Source organism: Pantherophis guttatus, chromosome 10 (genome assembly GCF_059756535.1).
Source record: "Pantherophis guttatus breed Tessera chromosome 10, ASM5975653v1, whole genome shotgun sequence".
NCBI lineage: Eukaryota > Metazoa > Chordata > Lepidosauria > Squamata > Colubridae > Pantherophis > Pantherophis guttatus.
In genome coordinates this window covers 22,897,953-22,917,136 of record NC_142072.1, presented here as the reverse complement: position 1 = coordinate 22,917,136, position 19,184 = coordinate 22,897,953, and the positions used below count along the sequence as shown (strand labels likewise).

Below are 19,184 nucleotides of genomic sequence, written 5' to 3'. Positions count from 1 at the left end.
CTAGGGATTCGAACCGCTGAACTGCCAACCTTTCGATCGACAAGCTCAGCGTTTTAGCCACTGAACCACCGCATCCCATATTAACGTAGTACACAAATTTAAAAAAAAACAAGTATCATTGACAATTAAAATATGAATATATCCATTGTGCCAAAGTATTTTATGGTATCGAGTATTTTAATTTCTCTCAAGTCTTAATTATAAAACTGAAGAAAGAGCAGGGATGGGGTGGGCAAAGTTTCTAAGACCTTTAATTCATCACACTATGGATGGCACTTTAACAGGGCTGGACTATTGGACATACCTTTTTTCTCATGTAAGTTTTTATCTTTTCTTTTCTTTCTTCTTTCTTTCTTCTTTCTTTCTTTCTTTCTTTCTTTCTTTCTTTCTTTCTTTCTTTCTTTCTTTCTTTCTTTCTTTCTTTCTTTCTTTCTTTCTTTCTTTCTTTCTTTCTTTCTTTCTTCTTTCTTTCTTTCAACAGCAGAAACTGATCTTTAGAATAGTCTCTCCAGGCACCTTCCACATGGAGTTTCAGGGAATCACAAGCACCCCAATGTAGACCTATCAAGTGAAACAGACACTGGCAGACCAATAGCTACTTCTATAAGAACAGCTATAGTAAGAGTATTTTAAAAGTCTGAATGTGCTACCCTTTTGTTGTTATTAGTTGCAAAGTCGTGTCCGACCCATTGCGACCTCATGGACAACGTTCCTCCAGGCCTTCCTGTCCTCTACCATCCTCTGGAGTCCATTTAAGCTCACGCCGACTGCTTCAGTGACTCCATCCAGCCACCTCATTCTCTGCCGTCCCTTTCTTCTTTTGCCCTCAATCTTTCCCAGCATTAGGCTCTTCTCCAGTGAGTCCTTCCTCCTCATTAGGTGGCCAAAGTACTTGAGTTTCCTCTTCAGGATCTGGCCTTCTAAAGTCAAGCTTGATCTCCTCTAGGACTGACTGGTTGGATCGCCTTGGAGTCCAAGGGACTCGCAGTAGTCTTTTCCAGCACCAGAGTTCAAAGATGTTACCCTTTGCTCCTCTTTTATCCTAATGAGGGGGGGTGGGGAACCATCTGAGATATTTCATAAACTACTTTCTTGACCTGAGCTCAAATTTCATTTATTTAACCCTTTCCTTGGTAGCAGATTTTCCTTCTGTCCTTCAAGACCAGGGGTCAGCAACCTGAGGCTCTGGAGCTGCATGTGGCTCTTTCACCCCTCTGCTGCGGTTCCCTGTCACTCAAAATATGCGTCACAACTGCCAATGTGCGACATCCACTGGCACACAATTTATTGAGCTTTTCAACCCCTGGTAGGCCAGCCATGGATAAATCCAAGAAAATAAAAGTTTCAAAAGAAAACAGAACGTTTAATTTGACTACATATGCTAATTTTGTGGCCGCTCAAGAAATAGTCAGGCACGGGAAGGGTTTTGTGGCTCCCGGTGTTTTCTTTTCTGTGGGAAATGGGTCCAAATGGCTCTTTGAGTGTCTAAAGTTGCCGACCCCTGTTCAAGAGCATCCTCTTTATTCACCTGATAAAAATGCTTTCCTTTTTGGGGGGTTCCACTTTAAAACATTGTTAAAATTGCTCCTACTGATGACCTATTAATTTAGCCATATTGTGATAATCTGAAAATGTCTAGACTTTGGTACCCAGCACCCTCCCTTCAACTAACCTCTCTGTTCTCTATCAGCACTTCGGAAGTTAGCAAACTCTCCTTAAATTGGATACACCTGAAACCTCCATTATAATCCTTTGACTTTATTTTCATTGCATTCTTTACAAAGGACAAACTTATTCATTGTATCTCAAGGTCTAGTGAGCAATTCAAATGAGAAATTAACAAAATAAACAGTCGCATTGTTTTGAAAGAGTTGGAAATATCATGAACCTTTTGATTTGCTCCGAACCCGCCCTGCATGAAAAAGTGAAACTCCACAGATGTATAATTTTCATTTCATGGTGTAATGTTTTTGTAGTATTGCAGCACAATCACAGTGGCCACTATATCAGATTTTTAAAACGCTGGGAAGATATGGGGGGGAACCCCTTCAATGAGAGTTTTCTATGACACCTAAGTGAAACTTTTGGAGAGCTCTTATCTATATACGTCTCTATAGCAGGGATCTCCAACGTTGGCAACTTTAAGCAAAGCTGGCTGGGGAATTCTGTGAGTTGAAGTCCGCCAGGCTTAAAGTTGCCAAGGTTAGAGTCCCCTGCTCTATAGCAAACCTGGAAAAGAACAAGAAAGATCCAAGTTTTCTCTTTATATTTGCACACACACATTCATGCTTTGTCTTTTTTCTTTTTTCTACCTTTCCTTTTTAAAAAAATTACACTTACTATGCTATATTTTTATTTGAATGTACTTATTATCTATGTAAAATCTATTAATAAAAATTATTCTTTAAAAAAGGAATCCTTTCTGATATATGATTATCATATAATTTTTGGAGACTGTTTATTGGGTTTTGTTTTGTTTTTAGCTCTTGACATGCAACATAATGTCAAATCATGCAATGGCATTGGCTGGCTGGCATCCAGTGGCAGGGAATGGTTGCTATGCCCTTATTAGTGCAATATGCCAACACAGGGAGAGGCAACCAGATAACCGCTGCTAGAAGCAGTTTGCGAGATGGTTCATTAAGGCTATTCTTATAGCTTGACCATTCAGCCAGAAAGAATTTTTTTATTCTTTTTTCCCCCCTCTTTTTTCCTTCAGGATAAATTGTGGCAAAGTACTACATCCATAAATGGAACCCAGTTAAGGCTTTAATTTCTCTGCTGTCTCATTTTGCCTACCTCTCCTCTTATTTATTTTATTTATTTATTTATTTTTGAATTTGTATACCGCCCTTCTCCCTGAGGACTCAGGGCGGTGAACAGCCAAATAAAAACATCAAATACAAATATTAAAATACAGTTAAAAAAAAATGTATATAAATTTGGCCCCATTAATTAAAACAATAAACCAAACAATTAAAAACACTTAAAAAGAATTAGGCCAGCCCGGCTTGTTGGAAAAGGAAGGTTTTAAGGGCACGGCGGAAGGCACTGAGGTCATGGATTCTCCTTATCTCAGGGGGCAACTGATTCCAGAGGGTGGGAGCCCCCACAGAGAAGGCCCTCCCCCTGGGGGTCACCAGCCTGCATTGTTTGGCTGATGGCACCCCGAGGAGGCCCTCTCTGTGGGAGCGCACGGGTCGATGGGAGGTCGTCGGTGGCAGCAGGCGGCCTCGAAGATAGCTAGGCCCTATGCCATGGAGCGCTTTAAAGGTGATAACCAACACCTTGAAGCGCACCCGGAAGACCACCGGGAGCCAGTGCAGCTCGCGCAGGAGCTGTGTTACATGGGAGCGCCAGGCTGCTCCCGTCACTACCCGCGCTGCTGCGTTCTGGACCAGTTGGAGCCTCCGGGTGCTCTTCAAGGGGAGCCCAATGTAGAGAGTGTTACAGTAATCAAGGCGAGAGATCACGAGGGCATGAGTGACTGTGCACAGGGAATCCCGATCAAGAAAGGGCCGCAACTGGCGGATCAGGCGAACCTGATAAAAGGTCCCCCTGGTTACAGCCGTCAGATGTTCCTCCAAGGACAGCTGCCTATCCAGGAGGACTCCCAGATTAACCTTAATAGTCACCAAGCAGACAAAACATGAAAATGGTTTCTTTCCAATCCTAGGTACACCCTAGAAAATGAGCCCAGACACTTGCTATACAGAAAGGTAGAACATAAGGATATTGCCTTTCACCATGTCAGACAACCTTTTCAGTAATATCTCATTTAGATATTAGAAAGCTGTGACTTAAGTACAACTCCTAGCAATTGCAGACAGTATGGCCAATGCTGAGGGATACTAAGAATTCTACTCTCCATATGAAAAAGAAATAAAATACTTAATTATTCACATATTGACTGCAGCATGAATAGTTTTTGCTCAAAACTGGAAAAACAATGACATACCATCAGAAGACAAGGTGATTAGAAAAATTATGGAGTGTGGGGAAATGGATAAGCTCACAAAGGAGATACAAGAAAAAGATGAAACAGAATATTACTTAGTTTGGGAGAAATGGTATAAATGGTTGGAGGAGAAAGGGGAGGAAAAAAAGGAGGGACAAAAGAAAACTAAACAATGGTTTAATTAGGTGGAGAAATATGGAAACAAATGGGAAAATATAAATTGTGGAAAGGAAACTAAGTACCCGTTTATGTTAAATGTAAATAAAATATTTAGATTAAGAGAATATATATATATATATATATATATATATATATATATATATATATATATATGCGATATTTTTGCAATCAGGGTTTTTTCCTATGTTGAAAGATGGCCATGGTGGGATGAAATCTCTATTCATCACTTTCAGACCTGTCAGACATTTTATGTTGTTTCTTCTGTGACTTATGGGAGACTGGGATAGCACTATTTCGGCCTTTTTAGGCCTCTTCAGCCAGACACACCCATATTTTGATTGCAAAAATATCGCACATTTATACCTATGAATCAAAAGAAATATATATATATATATATATATATATATATATATATATATATATATATATATATATATATATATATATATGATATACTAGAAATATATGTATAAAAGATAGATTAAGATAAGAAAGAGAAAATGTATAAATATAGATTACTGATGCGAAGATGTTGAAAAGAAGATGTAAATATCTGTTTTTGTTTTTGTTTGTTTGTTTTAAAAAAAATGTTCAATAAAAATTATTTATATATATAAAAAAACAATTCTTCTCTCATCTAGCTCTTCAGGAGCCTCTTTTTCCCAGTTGTTAATTACAAACATTTTACTTTAATCCCTTTTAAGTGTTTTGGTGGAGAAAAACCATACGATTAATGTAATGTGATTTATTTTTAAACTGATTATATCAGAAAGTCAGCTTGGATCTAGAAAGCAGATAGTCTATGCCTTTTTATTTTATTTTGATCTTTTCTTAAAAGAAAGCAAACCTCATCATCTATGGGGGTTCTCTGTCATCCAGGTCAGTGTTGTTGCATTATGTAAAGTGATACTAACACTAAATCCAGTCCCCACTAGCACCGTTTTCTCTTGCTTGCTTCTGGTATAACATCCTATCAGTAGAATTGGATTGCTCAAGGTGCTTGCAATTGCCAAGAAATTAAAAGACGCTTGCTCCTGGGGAGGAAAGCTATGGCAAATCTAGATAGCTTACTAAAAAGCAGAGACATCACCCTGCCAACAAAAGTGCATATAGTCAAGACCAGGAGTTGGCAGCCTTAAACACTCAAAGAGCCATTTGGACCTGTTTCCCACAGAAAAGAAAACACAGGGAGCCACAAAACCCTTTTGACATCGATAATGAAGATAACACTGCATATATCACTTTTTACCTTTATGCTATGTATAAAAAAAAACTATAGCATGCAGCATTTATGAAATCAATGACCTGCTACAGAAAAAACCACATTTTTAGTTCTGCATGCAACAAAAACATTTTGAACTCCCCAAAAAAAAGATTAGCCAAAAAGCTCAATAAATCACGTGCCGGCGGGTGTCACATGTTGGTGGTTGTGACGCATATTTTGAGCGACAGGGAGCCACAGTAGAGGGATGACAGAGCCATATGCAGCTCCAGAGCCACGGGTTGCAGACCCCTGGCCAAGGCGATGGTTTTCCCAGTTGCAATGTATGGCTGTGAAAGTTGGACCGTAAGAAAGGCTGAGCGCCAAAGAATTGAGGCCTTTGAACTCTGGTGCTGGAGAAGATTCCTGCGGGTCCCTTGGACTGCAAGGCGATCAACCGGTCAGTCCTAGAGGAGATCAAGCTTGACTGCTCTTTAGAAGGCCAGATCCTCCAGAGGATGGTAGAGGACAGCAAGGCCTGGAGGAACATTGTCCTTTGGAGTCCATTTAAGCTCACGCCGACTGCTTCAGTGACTTCATCCAGCCACCTCATTCTCTGTCATCCCCTTCTTCTTTTGTCCTCAATCCTTCCCAGCATTAGGCTCTTCTCCAGTGAGTCCTTCCTTCTCATAAGGTGGCCAAAGTATTTGAATTTCATCTTCAGGATCTGGCCTTCTAAAGAGTGGTCAGGGCTGATCTCCTCTAGGACTGACCGGTTGGATCGCCTTGCAGTCCAAGGGACTCGCAGGAATCTTCTCCAGCACCAGAGTTCAAAGGCCTCCATTCTTTGGCACTCAGCCTTCCTTATGGTCCAACTTTCACAGCCATACATTGCAACTGAGAAAACCATAGCCTTGACTACAAACACTTTTGTTAGCAGGGTGATGCCTCTGCTTTTTAGTATGCTTATTACTCTATATATGCTTATTACTCTATAACCCTTCCCTAGATTTATCCCTGAAACAAAAACTCTGGGTTGTCCCCAAATCACCTGATTTCCATGGTCAAGTGAGGGCTAGAAACTGGAATCAACTAACCTTCCCCCCCACTGCCAACCCCCCCCCCCCCATTATGACATGCTACCAACTAGTAGCTTATTTAAAGACAGAACTCTTTCTTATATACAGGGAAGAACAAGAACAAATTATGGGTACTCTCTCCCCATGAATAGTTTAGAGAAGAGCACATACTGTTCAGAATGAAGATACTTCCTTTATTTTAGCTCAGATTACTTCCATCCCTTATCTATATAAGACAGACAGAAGTGTCCCCTAGGCCTGCATACTTCTTCCTTACTATCTCACTTTCCTCTAACCACTTATCAAAATAAGCAAACTCCTCAGTGAGAAAAGCATGCAGGTTTAATAAATCTACAGAATAGTACCCTGTTGTTAAACTGAATCAAAGGGCCCATTTCTCTTAGAATTCAAGAGCATACCACCAGGCTCACGTAATCCAACGCTACCCAGACCTGTTCTCATCTCCAACGTGGTGTACTCCTGCCAGCTCAGATCAAGGAGTCAACTCCACAGGAAGTTACTTCTACTACAATAAAAAAAAAATCTTGCTTGAGTCTGAGTATTTTGCATCTCCTAAGTACTACTACTAATAGTTCAGTGAATTAGGGAGAAATCTGAGCTGCTTCCAAATGTTTTTTTGGTGGTAGTGGACTTAAAATATGTTTTACCCCTTGTTGCCTTGGCAACAGAGTTTGCAAATCTCCATCAAGGTTATCTTCCTTATTTGTTATACCCTTAGATGTGCTGGTTTTCACACATACACCAATAATTCTTAAACTGCATGGCCAACGATAATAATTAAGTCTAATGCATCTGAAAGGTACCAGACTGGCAGGAAGCTCATTAAGAGTACTTATACAATTAAAAGAAAAAGTATCTGCAAGAAACCTTCTTTCCTACTGTTTGTCTCCATTTCTGATGATTTTTCCACAGTGTAAATAAGTAGCTTCAATTTAACTGAAAACATTCAGTTAATTAGATCTCTTTCTAACTTATTACAGAGTAGAATCAGCATGTTGTCTGCATAGCTTGTGGGATTTGAAAAAGCACATCCAGTCTCTCTACACATTCCAACGATCAGTATGTAAAAAAACCTGGATAATAATTTTATTATATCCACATTGCACGCACACACATGCACAGACATACGCACAGGGCCAAAACCATGAGGAAATTTAGCACTTTTTTTCTTCCCCCTTTACAACCCAGTTTGCAATTTGTTTACTTGAGAGTTGACTTTGAATATTTCGGCCGAATGTTTTAGTTACACAAGCATAAGGACTTGTAACCTTTTTGGCTTGAAGGATAGACCATCTGAAAGTAGCATGTGGAAAGTTACACTCCAAAAATGGACATGCTCCAAAGCCTAAGCAGGAAACAGAGAAATTCTGACAAAGAATGTGAAAAATAAAGCAAAGAATGAAGCTTTATTCATAGTGTTTTTTTAAAGGATGCTAACAATTTGAAATACTTCCAGACTGCATCAGCCTATATAAATTTTGCAGCTAGAACTGAGAAATGAAAGCTAGCAAGTGCCATTGAGACAGAACTAGAAAACGCGGCTATCATCCGGATGAGTGAGATGCTGGAGGTATGAAGGCATGGACCAACAAGACGACACTTCTTCACTTCACAGTAACCTGCTAAGCATGCAATATCAGTCACCTAAGGACTAAACACTAGGAAGGAGATAAGGCACAAGCAACCTCTGTCCCAACACCCTGAAATCTTTTATTGTTCTTTAAATTTACATATACGAAAATGGGTTTTTTAAGCACAGCACTGAGGCTGAGCATATGATGAAGGACTCCAATCCATTCCACTGAGGCTGCCTTTTCTTTGCTATGTCTAGAGCTAAACAGAGTTGCTTGATTGTACAGACGCTTTGTCAGTTTTCTGGTTCTGGTCATGCTCCAATGTGATGACCTGCTATAAAGGGGCTTCTCAAAATAAATATTCCAACAGTGCAGGAAATCCTGTTCTGGCAATTCTGCAAAAGAAGGGTTTTAACTGTCCTTTCACTCACTACCAGGAACTAGGGGCAAAAATGTAGCTCAGATCCAGTCCCAAACCATAAACCCAAATCCTTCTTTAAGTGGCTCATTTCAGCTCAGATGCAAAAAAAATAAATAAATGAGGGAGGTATAGATAAACTATAGGAAACTTCTTCCTGTGATTATTCCATTCCAGCTTATTCAGGTCTGCCCAGAAACTCAGTACCCAATAGCAAAGATGAGATCCCGGTTTACTTAGCAAAGACTAACAATGTAAACTTTATTTAGAAAGGGAGCTAATTGTTTGTGCTTTACCTCCTGTTAAATCATAGCATTATTGTTGATTTTGGTTTAATATGCCGTACGAACGCAGCTACTGTAGTTTTCTAGATAGTTTATGTTTTAATGTAATAAGGGAACCACCCAACAATAACATATTCAACAAATCATGGTTAAAGTAAATGAAGACCCAACCTGTTCTTTATCATATCTAATACGTTTCCCTTCTCCCACCAAGTCAAATGAAGCTCATTAGGCTGGCTGAGCAGCCCTTCAAATATCCACAAGGATCAAAGAATCAGGAAGTCTCAGGAAGCTTGTTTTTACCTATTTTGATTCCAGAGCTGTTTGTTATTCTACCTAGACTACCTCACAGGGCTATTGTTAGAAAATAAGAGCAGAACTCAATGAAAGTAATAGGGTTTGCTTTGGTTTCCTATCCATTTACAGCAGCTGTGTAACGAATAATATCTTTAGAAACAGCAATCCTGCTCCACGTATAATGATTTGAAAGGATAAGCTGCAGCAAGGAAAATAGTCAGATGATTTTCATAGGGTCAGAGACAGAGCTAGGACATCAATAAAAAGCACTGTCCCTTCATGGTTTTATTTTTAAAAAATATATTGTATTTTACAATATTAAAGAATATAAGGAAACAGAAATAGCCTTTTCCTTTGATAAAGAAATATTCTTTATGAAATAAAAAAAATGTATTTGCTAACTCATAATATAGTCTACATATCTGGTGAGACTCACAATTTCCTCTAGAAAATGCAGTATCTGTATTTTTTTTTAAAAAAAAAATACAGTATTCTACCTTTCTATTCCACTTTCAATGAACAATTGGAATTACTGACAAATGTCTCCAATTAGATGAAAGAGATTAATGTGATACTAGCAAGGTGACTGAGTTTTGGTATACACTTAGATACATCCATTTAATACATGTAACTGCTATTTTCCGCTAGCATTATTCACACACCTGTAGTGCCACACTTTGGACAGTCATGGTCATTACTCTCTAATAATGGGGGAGGGTCTCCAGAGAAAAAGAAGCAGGTGAAGCAAGCATCCCATAATCAGTGAGTGAGGTCTCAGTTATTGCTCCAATATAGCAAACCAAGCTGACATTTTATCAAAGGCTTTAAAAAAATAAAACCTACACTAGACTAACAGAAATAGGATTATCAAGCCAGTGGTTAGTCAAGTATGAAATAATCACTGCGTTCTTTTCAACAGAAGGGACAAATTGTTTGGAAAACTTATTTAAAAACTTAGAATGCCATGTCTATCCTTAAAAATAGGGAAAGATTTAGAAAGAATGAAAATCAAACCCCAAATAACCAGTTTTTAGCAAAATGAGACTTTTGGAGGAGAATGAAGATCTATACAGTGACAGCCCACCAGCCCAAATGAAGTTCATCGAGATGAGACTGATCTGTTCCTACAGATCAGACTTCTCTAATTTGCTATTCTCCATCTGATATTGAACTATAAATCTGATCACCCCTAAGGAAGTAGAGACATACAGTTGGAAATGATGGGCTGCTTGGTGTTGGAAAACGATACAGTAGGTAATCAAAGTAGTAAAATGCAACAATCCAAATATTTTGCAAAAAAGAAAAAAAAATAGTTTCAGGAGCATTTTGCAAAACAGAGCACAATAAAGTGCCCAAGGAAATTAAAATCGGGGCATCCATAAATGGAGAAACTATGATGCAAAAGAGGATGAGAAGACAAATTGAAGAAGCATTCCATTAACTGCATCTAACTAGCATCCCACTTGTAGGATACAGACGTTTTGAGTGCTTCCTCTCTTAATAAGCCAAGACACCCCAAAAAGCAAGAAAATAGACACAGCAGGTCAAAAACAAGATTCTATCCTTAGTTGAGTTCACTGGCTCTCCTCTTTACCTTCCAATGTCATCTTTATGAGAGCTACCCAAAGATCACCCCAAACAAACAAATGATTGTCAACCCAAGTCTTCTGGGAAAGACTCTCCCAGGAAGAAAGACCTCGGTTGTTTTGCAGTCCAACCACAAAGTTGACCTAATGATGTGTAAAAAATAGATCCACACATGGCATCCAACCTCCCCTTGCACTGAAGTAAAAAGACACTACATCTGATGGAGTTCCAGTTTCTTCCCATTTTTATGTTCAGCACTGTGGCCTAAAATCACTTTAGAAAGGGGCAGAAAAGTCAAAGAGTCCCCCCACTATTGGGAAGAAAGATTTCCCCAATGAACCCCATCTGTCAAGAAATTCTAATTAGTCCAACCTCTTGCAGGCATAAAATCACCCTTTAGGAGAAACCAACTGTTCCTTCTTCCTTCGCTCAATATCATTTGTCAAGAAATCAAACTTCAGCCTTTGCCAGCTTCTGCAGCAAGGAAGAAAACCCTTACTTCCCTTTTAACCTATTCCGGATGTGGAAAATTATTAGAAAAGTCAAGGCCTTAATTCTATTCTGAGTAAAAATGGGGAAGGAGGGGGGGGGCTGGCTTGCGTGAAAATGTCCGGGATGTGTTATATCACTTTCACAACCCTCCCCAAAATGAGAGGCTTTCTCAAGTATCTTTCATTAGAGAAGAAAAAAATATAAAGGCATCCAGAGGTTTGTATCTTCTTCTTATGTTTTTCCCAGTTTTGCAAATTACCAGCCCAAAGGAAAAAAGAATTCAGTTCGGCAGGCGATATTCTGGGATGCATCCATTCTTCGCCCTCCTTCACACCCATCCTGGGAAAGAAATTACCCTTTGAAAATTGTTGCTCCGATGCCCCATCCTTGCAAACTTTAAGTCTGGATGAGCAGCAAAATGTACCAAAAAACTGCCAAGGAAGCTCACGCAGCTTCCCTTAGACAAGAAAAGACCCCCAGATTCTCAATTCCACCGCTCTCTCCCTTGGAAAAAAAAATGCCCATCAAGAGTAGAATAAAAAATGATGGGTCATCCATTGGGAAGGAGAGAGAGATGGTCAGCCGCGGCGCACACATTTACGACTACCCCACAGGCTTCCCCACCCCCCCAATACCCCAAACTTAACCATCTTCCTCGAACCCCACTTACCGGTGGCTGTTGTTGCCAAAAACCCCACCGAGAGCAGTAAAATCCGGCTCCAATAGCTCACTTCCACCGTCATGAGAGCAAAAATCCCCAATTTCCCCCAATTCCGTTTAAAGCTGCAGCGGCATGCCGGCTTGTCCCAACCGAAAGAGGATTGCATGTCAAACGGGAGCTGGGGGGCTGATTCGCTTGGAAGAGAAGGAGGGAACAGGAGGAGGAGGGGGGAGAGAGGGAGGTGGGTGATTGGTCTGGATTCCTCTTCCTTTTCAACCCCCCCCCCACCTCCTCCTTTCTTTGATCAGTGGAAGAATCTAACGGAGGAGGAAAGGGAAGTATCCAGCTTGAGGGTTCCCTAGGATGGCCCTTGTTTAATCTTATGTACATATATAAGATTAATAACAATAAGGTGGGGTGGCGGTGGGTGGTTTTTTTTTTTTCCTCTAGGAGGGAAAAATCCGAATGTATGGGCAGCCTCTGTGTTCCCTCCTCCCAGCTGCTGCAGCTGGACTAAACCAAATCACACAGGAGCTTGGGGAGAAAACTGGTACTCTATTCCCACCCACCCCCCCAAACTCCCCGTTCCATTCATTCCCCGCTTTTCTTTCAATGTTATCATTATATACTTTTAAGTACCGTCTTGGGTTATTTGAAACTCCTCCGAGAATTATGCTTCTAACACCTTGGTGATTAATCATTGATTTACCCTGGAGAGATTTAAAAAAAGAAAAAAGAAAGATGATGATCTGCCTTTGGAAAAAAAAAATAAAACACAAATACAATGCTAAATGAGGAACACGTGTGTGTGTGTGTGTGTGTGTGTGTGTGTGTGTGTGTAGGGGGAGAGTGTTCAATCTGGATGGGTTGCTAAGAGGCTTCTATCATCATTCTTCTCTCTCCCCCCGCCGCCTGTCTTTTTCCACCCAATAGAAGCAAATTAACCTTAAATCCACCTTGCGGGAGACGGATGGTGCAAAATCTCCCTCGCTGCCGCCTTTTTAAAATGCTTGTTTATTTTATTTTTGTGTAAATGTATCTCCCGCCTCCGCTGCTTCTGGCGGATCCTTGGAGGAAAAAAGGGACAAGAGCCAACGCGGCTATCAAGGCGAAACCGAAGAGCGTCGTCGTTGGGCTGGACGGAGGGAGCCCCGCATTTGAGCCAATGGCAGCAGGTTGCAAAGCAAAACAGCTGCGGACCCGAAGTTCCCAGCACTCACAAACTATTGTTGTTGTTGCTGCTGTTGTTGTTTAATCTTTCCGCAAACGTTCAAATAAGTCCCGCAAGAGGTTCGGCGGCCTCATCTTTCAATTTTACTGGAAGGGAGTTGAGGGTGTGAAATGCTTGCGATCTTGCGCTGCCTCCCTTAGTACCTACCAGCATCTCCAGGCTTAACGCCACAGTTTTTGCATACCAGCGCGAGCAGCAGAAATTGCTGCGGAAAGTGGGGGGGGGGAGTCGGGGGAAGAAGGTGCTCCCCAAATCTCGTCCGCTCCCGCTCGCTGAAGGCGCCCCTTCTCCTCTCTGCTCATAAAGAGGGGGGGGGGTCGTTGAAAGAAACCGCCGCGGAGTGCTCGGTTTGCTTTTGGGGGCGGAAGGTGGGAAAAGATCGCGCCGTGAATCGAGTTTCTTCTCTTCCCACCCACCCCGGTCCGGTCTGAATTCGATTCCAGCGCCCTTTCTATAGAGACCCCCTCGGAATCCAACGCGCCTTTCCGCGGGTGGGTAGTCTTCGCCACTCACGCAAGTTCGGTCGAGGAAAATGACACAAACACACGCTCCCCCCCCCCAAATTCCTAGCCTCTCCTGTTATTTGAAGACTGTTCTGATCCAACTTGGCCGAGTGAGAGAATTAACGCGAATTCGGATGGAGAGGGATGCATGTGTGACGGAAGGGGCTCAAAAAATCATTTTCGGAGAGAAGGGAGTTGTAAATGAGGGGCACTCCCCTCGTGGAAAACCAGCGTGTTAGCTCCAGGCTCCCGGAAAGAGATGGAGGGCGGGGGGACGACCCTGGCCTCCCTCTTTCTGGCGTTCCTGGCTAGTTCCCGAACTCATTGGGGAGACCCGCAAGGCTAAGCGGCGCCTGGTAGCTCTTGGAGGATGTCTGGACTAAGTGATGGAGAAGGGGATTTAGCCCAATACATATCCTCATACATAGAGGTGTTTTTTTTTTTTCAAGAGCAGATTAAGGAGCCTTGCTGGTGCAGCCGACTAAAGTGCTGTTAAATAGCACTTAGCTGCCAGCTGCCTGCAATTACTGCGAGTTCATATCTCACTAGGCTCAAGGTTGACTCAGCCTTCCAGCCTTCCGAGGTAGGTAAAATGAGGACCCGGATTGTGGGGGCAATAAGCTGACTTTGTATAAAAAAGAACACCACTTAGGGGGGGCCGAAAGCCCTACTAAGCAGGTATATACAAAAGTATGAAGGCTATTGCTTAACACATTGTAAGCCGCCCTGAGTCTCCGGAGAAGGGTGGCATATAAATTGAAACAATTAATTAATTAATTAATTAATTAATTAACAGATTAACAGAGTTGGGAGGGACTTTATAGGTCATCTATTCCAACCCTCACCCACCCACTCAAGCAGGAGACCCTACACCATTTTTGACAAATGGCAGTCCAATCTTTTCTTGAAAGTCTCAAGTAATGAAGCTCCCACAACTTCCAAAGGTGACTTTCCATGGGTTGATTGTTCTCACTGTCAGAAAATTTCTCCTTATTTCCAGGTTGAATCTCTCCTTGGTCAGTTTCCATCCATTATTCCTTGTCTGGCCTTCAGGTTCTTTGCAGAATAGCTTAATCCACTCCTCTCTGTGGCAGCCCCTCAAATACTAAAACACTGCTATCATGTCTCCCCTGGTCCTTCTCTTCACTAGACCAGCCATGCCCAGTTCCTGCAAACGTTCTTCATATGTTTTAATCTCCAGGTCTTTGATCATCTTAGATAGATTTAGATTAACAGAGTGGGAAGGGACCTTGTAGGTCATCTAGTCCAACCCCCCGCTCAAGCAGGAGACCCTACACCATTTCTGACAAATGGCAGTCCAATCTTTTCTTGAAAGTCTCAAGTGATGAAGCTCCCACAACTTCCGAAGGCAACTTCTGTTCCATGGATTGATTGTTCTCACTGTCAGAAAGTTCCTCCTCATTTCTAAGTTGAATCTCTCCTTGGTCAGTTTCCATCCATTATTCCTTGTCTGGCCTTCAGGTGCTTTGGAAAACAGCTTGACCCCCTCCTCTCTGTGGCAGCCCCTCAAGTATTGGAAGACGGTTATCATGTCTCCCCTGGTCCTTCTCTTCACTAGACTAGCAAGGCCCAGTTCCTGTAACTGTTCTTGATATGTTTTAGTCTCCAGTCCCCTAATTAGCTTCTCATCCAAGAAGCTTCTTCAGAGCTGAAGGGACAACCATGACTTGGATGATTGAAAATCTCCATCAGTAGACACCCTATACATAATATATCAAATCGGAGAAGCACAGAGAATGGGGCTTATAAAAAGTGAAGAAAAGGCTCTGAAGTCAAGATTAATCCTGTGCCAAATCTGCCTTGCACTTTCTCAAACGTTTTCTTCCCCAGTGAAACAGGCTTCTGTTTTTCTTTAGTCTCAAGGGACCGGAAAATCCACTTTGAATTTATCTTGAGGGCTTACTTCATTTCTGGAGAAATAACTGCTGAAGTGGGTATGGCCAATCAGATGCCAATCACTGTGAGGTATTCCTTGGAATTTAAGAAGAACGAGGAAATAAAAGAATCTTCAAATCACTGGGATAATTGTACAATGAAAAACAGGATACTGGAACACAGCCTTTGACCATCTTGTCATTAATTACGTGCCATCAAGTTGGTGTTGCCTCACAGCAACCACAGAGATAAGACAATCTGTCCCTAACCTGGTCTTTCTGATCTTCTAACAATCCATTCATATCAACCATGACAAAGTCTGTTCACCTTGCTACTGTCATCCTCTTTTTCTTTTTCCTTCTTCCTTTCACACATTTATGGTCTTTTTCAGGCAGCTAGGTTTTTGCATAAATGTGTCCAAAATTAAGATTTTAACCTGGCCAGTTGTGCCTCAAATGAAAATTTGGGATGATTCGTTTGATGATGCAGCAGAAACTTGGCTTAAGGTAGGATGAAAAAGCACGAGTCAAAAAGAGGGCTGTGAAAATATCTACAGACGCCTCACATCCTGGACATGAACTGTTTCAACTCCTACCCTCAAAACGACGCTATAGAGCACTGCACACCAGAACAACTAGACACAAGGACAGTTTTTCCCCCTGAATGCCATCACTCTGCTAAACAAATAATTCCCTCAATACTGTCAAATTATTTACTAAGTCTGCATTACTATTAATCTTCTCATCATTCCTATCACCCACCTCCTCCCACTTATGATTGTATGACTGTAACCTTGTTGCTGGTATCCTTATGATTTATATTGACTGTTTCCTAATATGATTTGATTGCTTATTTGTTCCCTATGACTATCATTAAGTATTGTATCTTATGATTCTTGACGAATGTATCTTTTCTTTTATGTACACTGAGAGCATATGCACCAAGACAAATTCCTTGTGTGTCCAATCACACTTAGCCAATAAAGAATTGTATTGTATTGTATTGTATTGTATTGTATTGTATTGTATTGTATTGTATTGTATTGTATTGTATTGTATTCTATTCTATTCTATTCTATTCTATTCTATTCTATTCTATTCTACTCTACTCTACTCTACTCTACTCTACTCTATTCTGTAAAGTGATTTGTGAATTCAATAGTATTCTGTTCTATTCAGAGAAAGCAAAAAGAAATACAATGTTTGAGCAAATCTGAGTGGTAACTAGTGGTGATAGTTAAAAGATTGGGGGAAAAATCCCTTCATTAGCTTTGTCTTTTCTCTGTGAATGGCTGCCATTTAAGAAAACTGGGAGAGAGCCACTGAAGCAGGCTATTCCTGTGTTAATCTAAGATCTGCTCCAGAGTAAAATCTGGTGGCACTCTCATTCTCTGATTCAAGTCTCCCATTCAAGACACAGCACCAACACTTTGCTATCAGGCCAAGAAGCCATATAGATCAGTATTCAATGCCTCAAAATGGCCAACAGCATTCATCTGGAAAAACCATAAGCATAGAGAGCAAAGTAATTACCTTCTTCTACAGATGATTTCCCTTAGGTGATGATATGAAGATATGTTGGGTACAAATTAGCAGGGAACCATGAAGATTGCACAGCAATGGGTATTATACTTTACTCCTTCCCCAATGTAGTTTTGTCTATTTTCCTGAAGTTTGGACTTTGAGAAGAAAGGTGGAATTTGGGAATTGAGGTACAGGCTTGGTTTAGAGTACTGTATTTTTTGGAATATAAAACGCACCTAGTTTTTGGGGAGGAAAACAAGAAAAAAAAATCTGCCTCTGCCTCCCAGCAATTTGCCTCCTTGCAGCAAATAGCAAACAGCCTGGTCAGTTCAGCATAGCCTGATTTAGCACGAGCATCTGATTGGCGGTTTGGATCTGCCTCCCGCAATACTGCCTATCAGCTGTTCCAGGCTGTGGGGATCATCACTGTCCATTGGCACTGTTGCCACCCAGCGCCACTTCTGCTTATCGCCACCTTTGTGCTCCCCATTTTCAGCCTCTGCGCGTCCCATTTTCAGCCCGTTCCAGGCAGTGGCGATAGATGGTGGTGGCAATCCCCGCTGCCTGGAACAGGCCAAAAATGGGGCATGCAGAGGTGGCGATAGACGGCAGTGGTGATGGGTGGCAATGGTGGTGATAGGCAGTTGTGATTCCCGAAGCCTGGAACAGTTGATAGGCGGTATTCCAGGAGGCAAATCCAACCGCTAATTAGCTGCTTGTGCTAAATCAGGCTGTGCTGAAGCTGACCAGGCTCTTTGCTGTTTGCTGCAAGGAGGCAAATTGCTGGGAGGCAGAGGCCAAAGGGTGAGGGCCGGCAGGTGGGCGGGGCTTCAGCAACATTTGCTCTATAAGACGTACAGACATTTCCACCCACTTTTTTGGGGGGGAAGTGTGTCTTATACACCAAAAATATGGTAAATAGGACATCCAGATTTGCACGTAGGTCTTTGTAACATATATGCAAAGCTCATATATGCCATTATCACATTAGTGTACATATTAAAAATGCATTGAATTATAATAGCTTGGTGGGTTAGCATATTGCTATGATATATGTTCTTCACAGCTCTGTTGGAAATGAGTCCAGATATTCATCAGGGCTGATTGTACCAAGATATGGAAATATATGTAGAACTACAGATCCCTTGATGCTCTCTGAGTTTGGTTCTTTTCTGGCACATGTTTTATTACCTAGCTAGGTAACATCTTCAGTGATAGAATTTCACAACACATGGAAAGACTTAACTGTTTTCAACTGTAAACATGTAAGCATCCTAAACTAAGCTACATCTAAAAATCCTGAAAGCTTGGCACTCAGCCATCAACAGGCACAAAAGCAACACTTACCATTAAAAAGATACAATAAACTAAAATAAAATATAATAAAAATAATAAGATAGAACACCTTCTTGCCCGCAATCAACACCCAGATAAGCAGGGATTAAACCAGACAAACAACAGCAGTAAACAACAACCCAATCAAGGAACAACTAAGGAGTAAGCCACACTCCCACCTACACTGACAGAGCAAGTAATTGTATATAAAGATAGAACCAAACTCCATTCCATTCTAGTGCCTAGTTGTGTAATGAAATATTTGAAAGAAAACAACCAATTTCACAGGATGGATTATTATATGATGTGATATATGATATGATATGATTTCAACAGAGTATGGAAAAAAGAGGTTACCGGATTTGGGATTCAAGTAAAGCTTTTCTGAGAGGGTATTTTATGTAACACAGTAGTAAATTTGAGAACAGAAAATGTAAATGATTTTAGAGGAAATTAAAAAAAAAAAACTCCAGGGATGACAGCTATAATTCACCAAGTTAAGCTTTTACAAGAGTTAAGCTTTTATCTATGTTTAAGTTAAAGAGATGAAAATATCTCTAATTTAACGGGTATTACAGAGACCTGGTTGGGCCAGGAAGGGGGGGGGCTCGTTGAGATGTGCCCACCGGGTTTCCGTGCATTTCATCAGCTGAGGGCCCAGGGTAGGGGTGGGGAAGTGGCGGTTATTGTAAAGGTGGCCTCGATCCTAGGGAGGCCACTGTACCTCAGATAGCCGGATGTGAGTCTCTCCTTGTGAAGTGGGGCCATGGAATGCAGGTGGGCTTGCTGATTGTGTACCTTGCTCCCTGCTGCGTGCCAGCGGCCCTGCCCGAGCTCCTCAGCATCATAGCAGGGGTGGCGGTTGATACCCCCAGGCTTTTGGTCATGGGGGATTTCAACCTGCCGTACATCGGTGAAACGTCGGAGGTGGCTCGGGAGTTCAT

General features: G+C 41.4%; 1 protein-coding gene across 2 annotated transcripts in view; it reads right to left on the bottom strand.

Moving 5' to 3' along the window:
* The window catches only part of CSMD2 (CUB and Sushi multiple domains 2), an 822,245-nt gene extending 809,978 nt beyond the window's left edge, over positions 1 to 12,267 (bottom strand). For both annotated transcript variants that reach the window (XM_034413370.3, XM_034413371.3), the window contains exon 1: positions 11,762 to 12,267. In XM_034413370.3, the coding sequence (XP_034269261.2) occupies positions 11,762 to 11,918 (157 nt within the window). In that variant the 5' untranslated portion in view covers positions 11,919 to 12,267. The remainder of the gene's footprint in view (positions 1 to 11,761) is intronic.
* Positions 12,268 to 19,184: the final 6,917 nt, after the last annotated feature.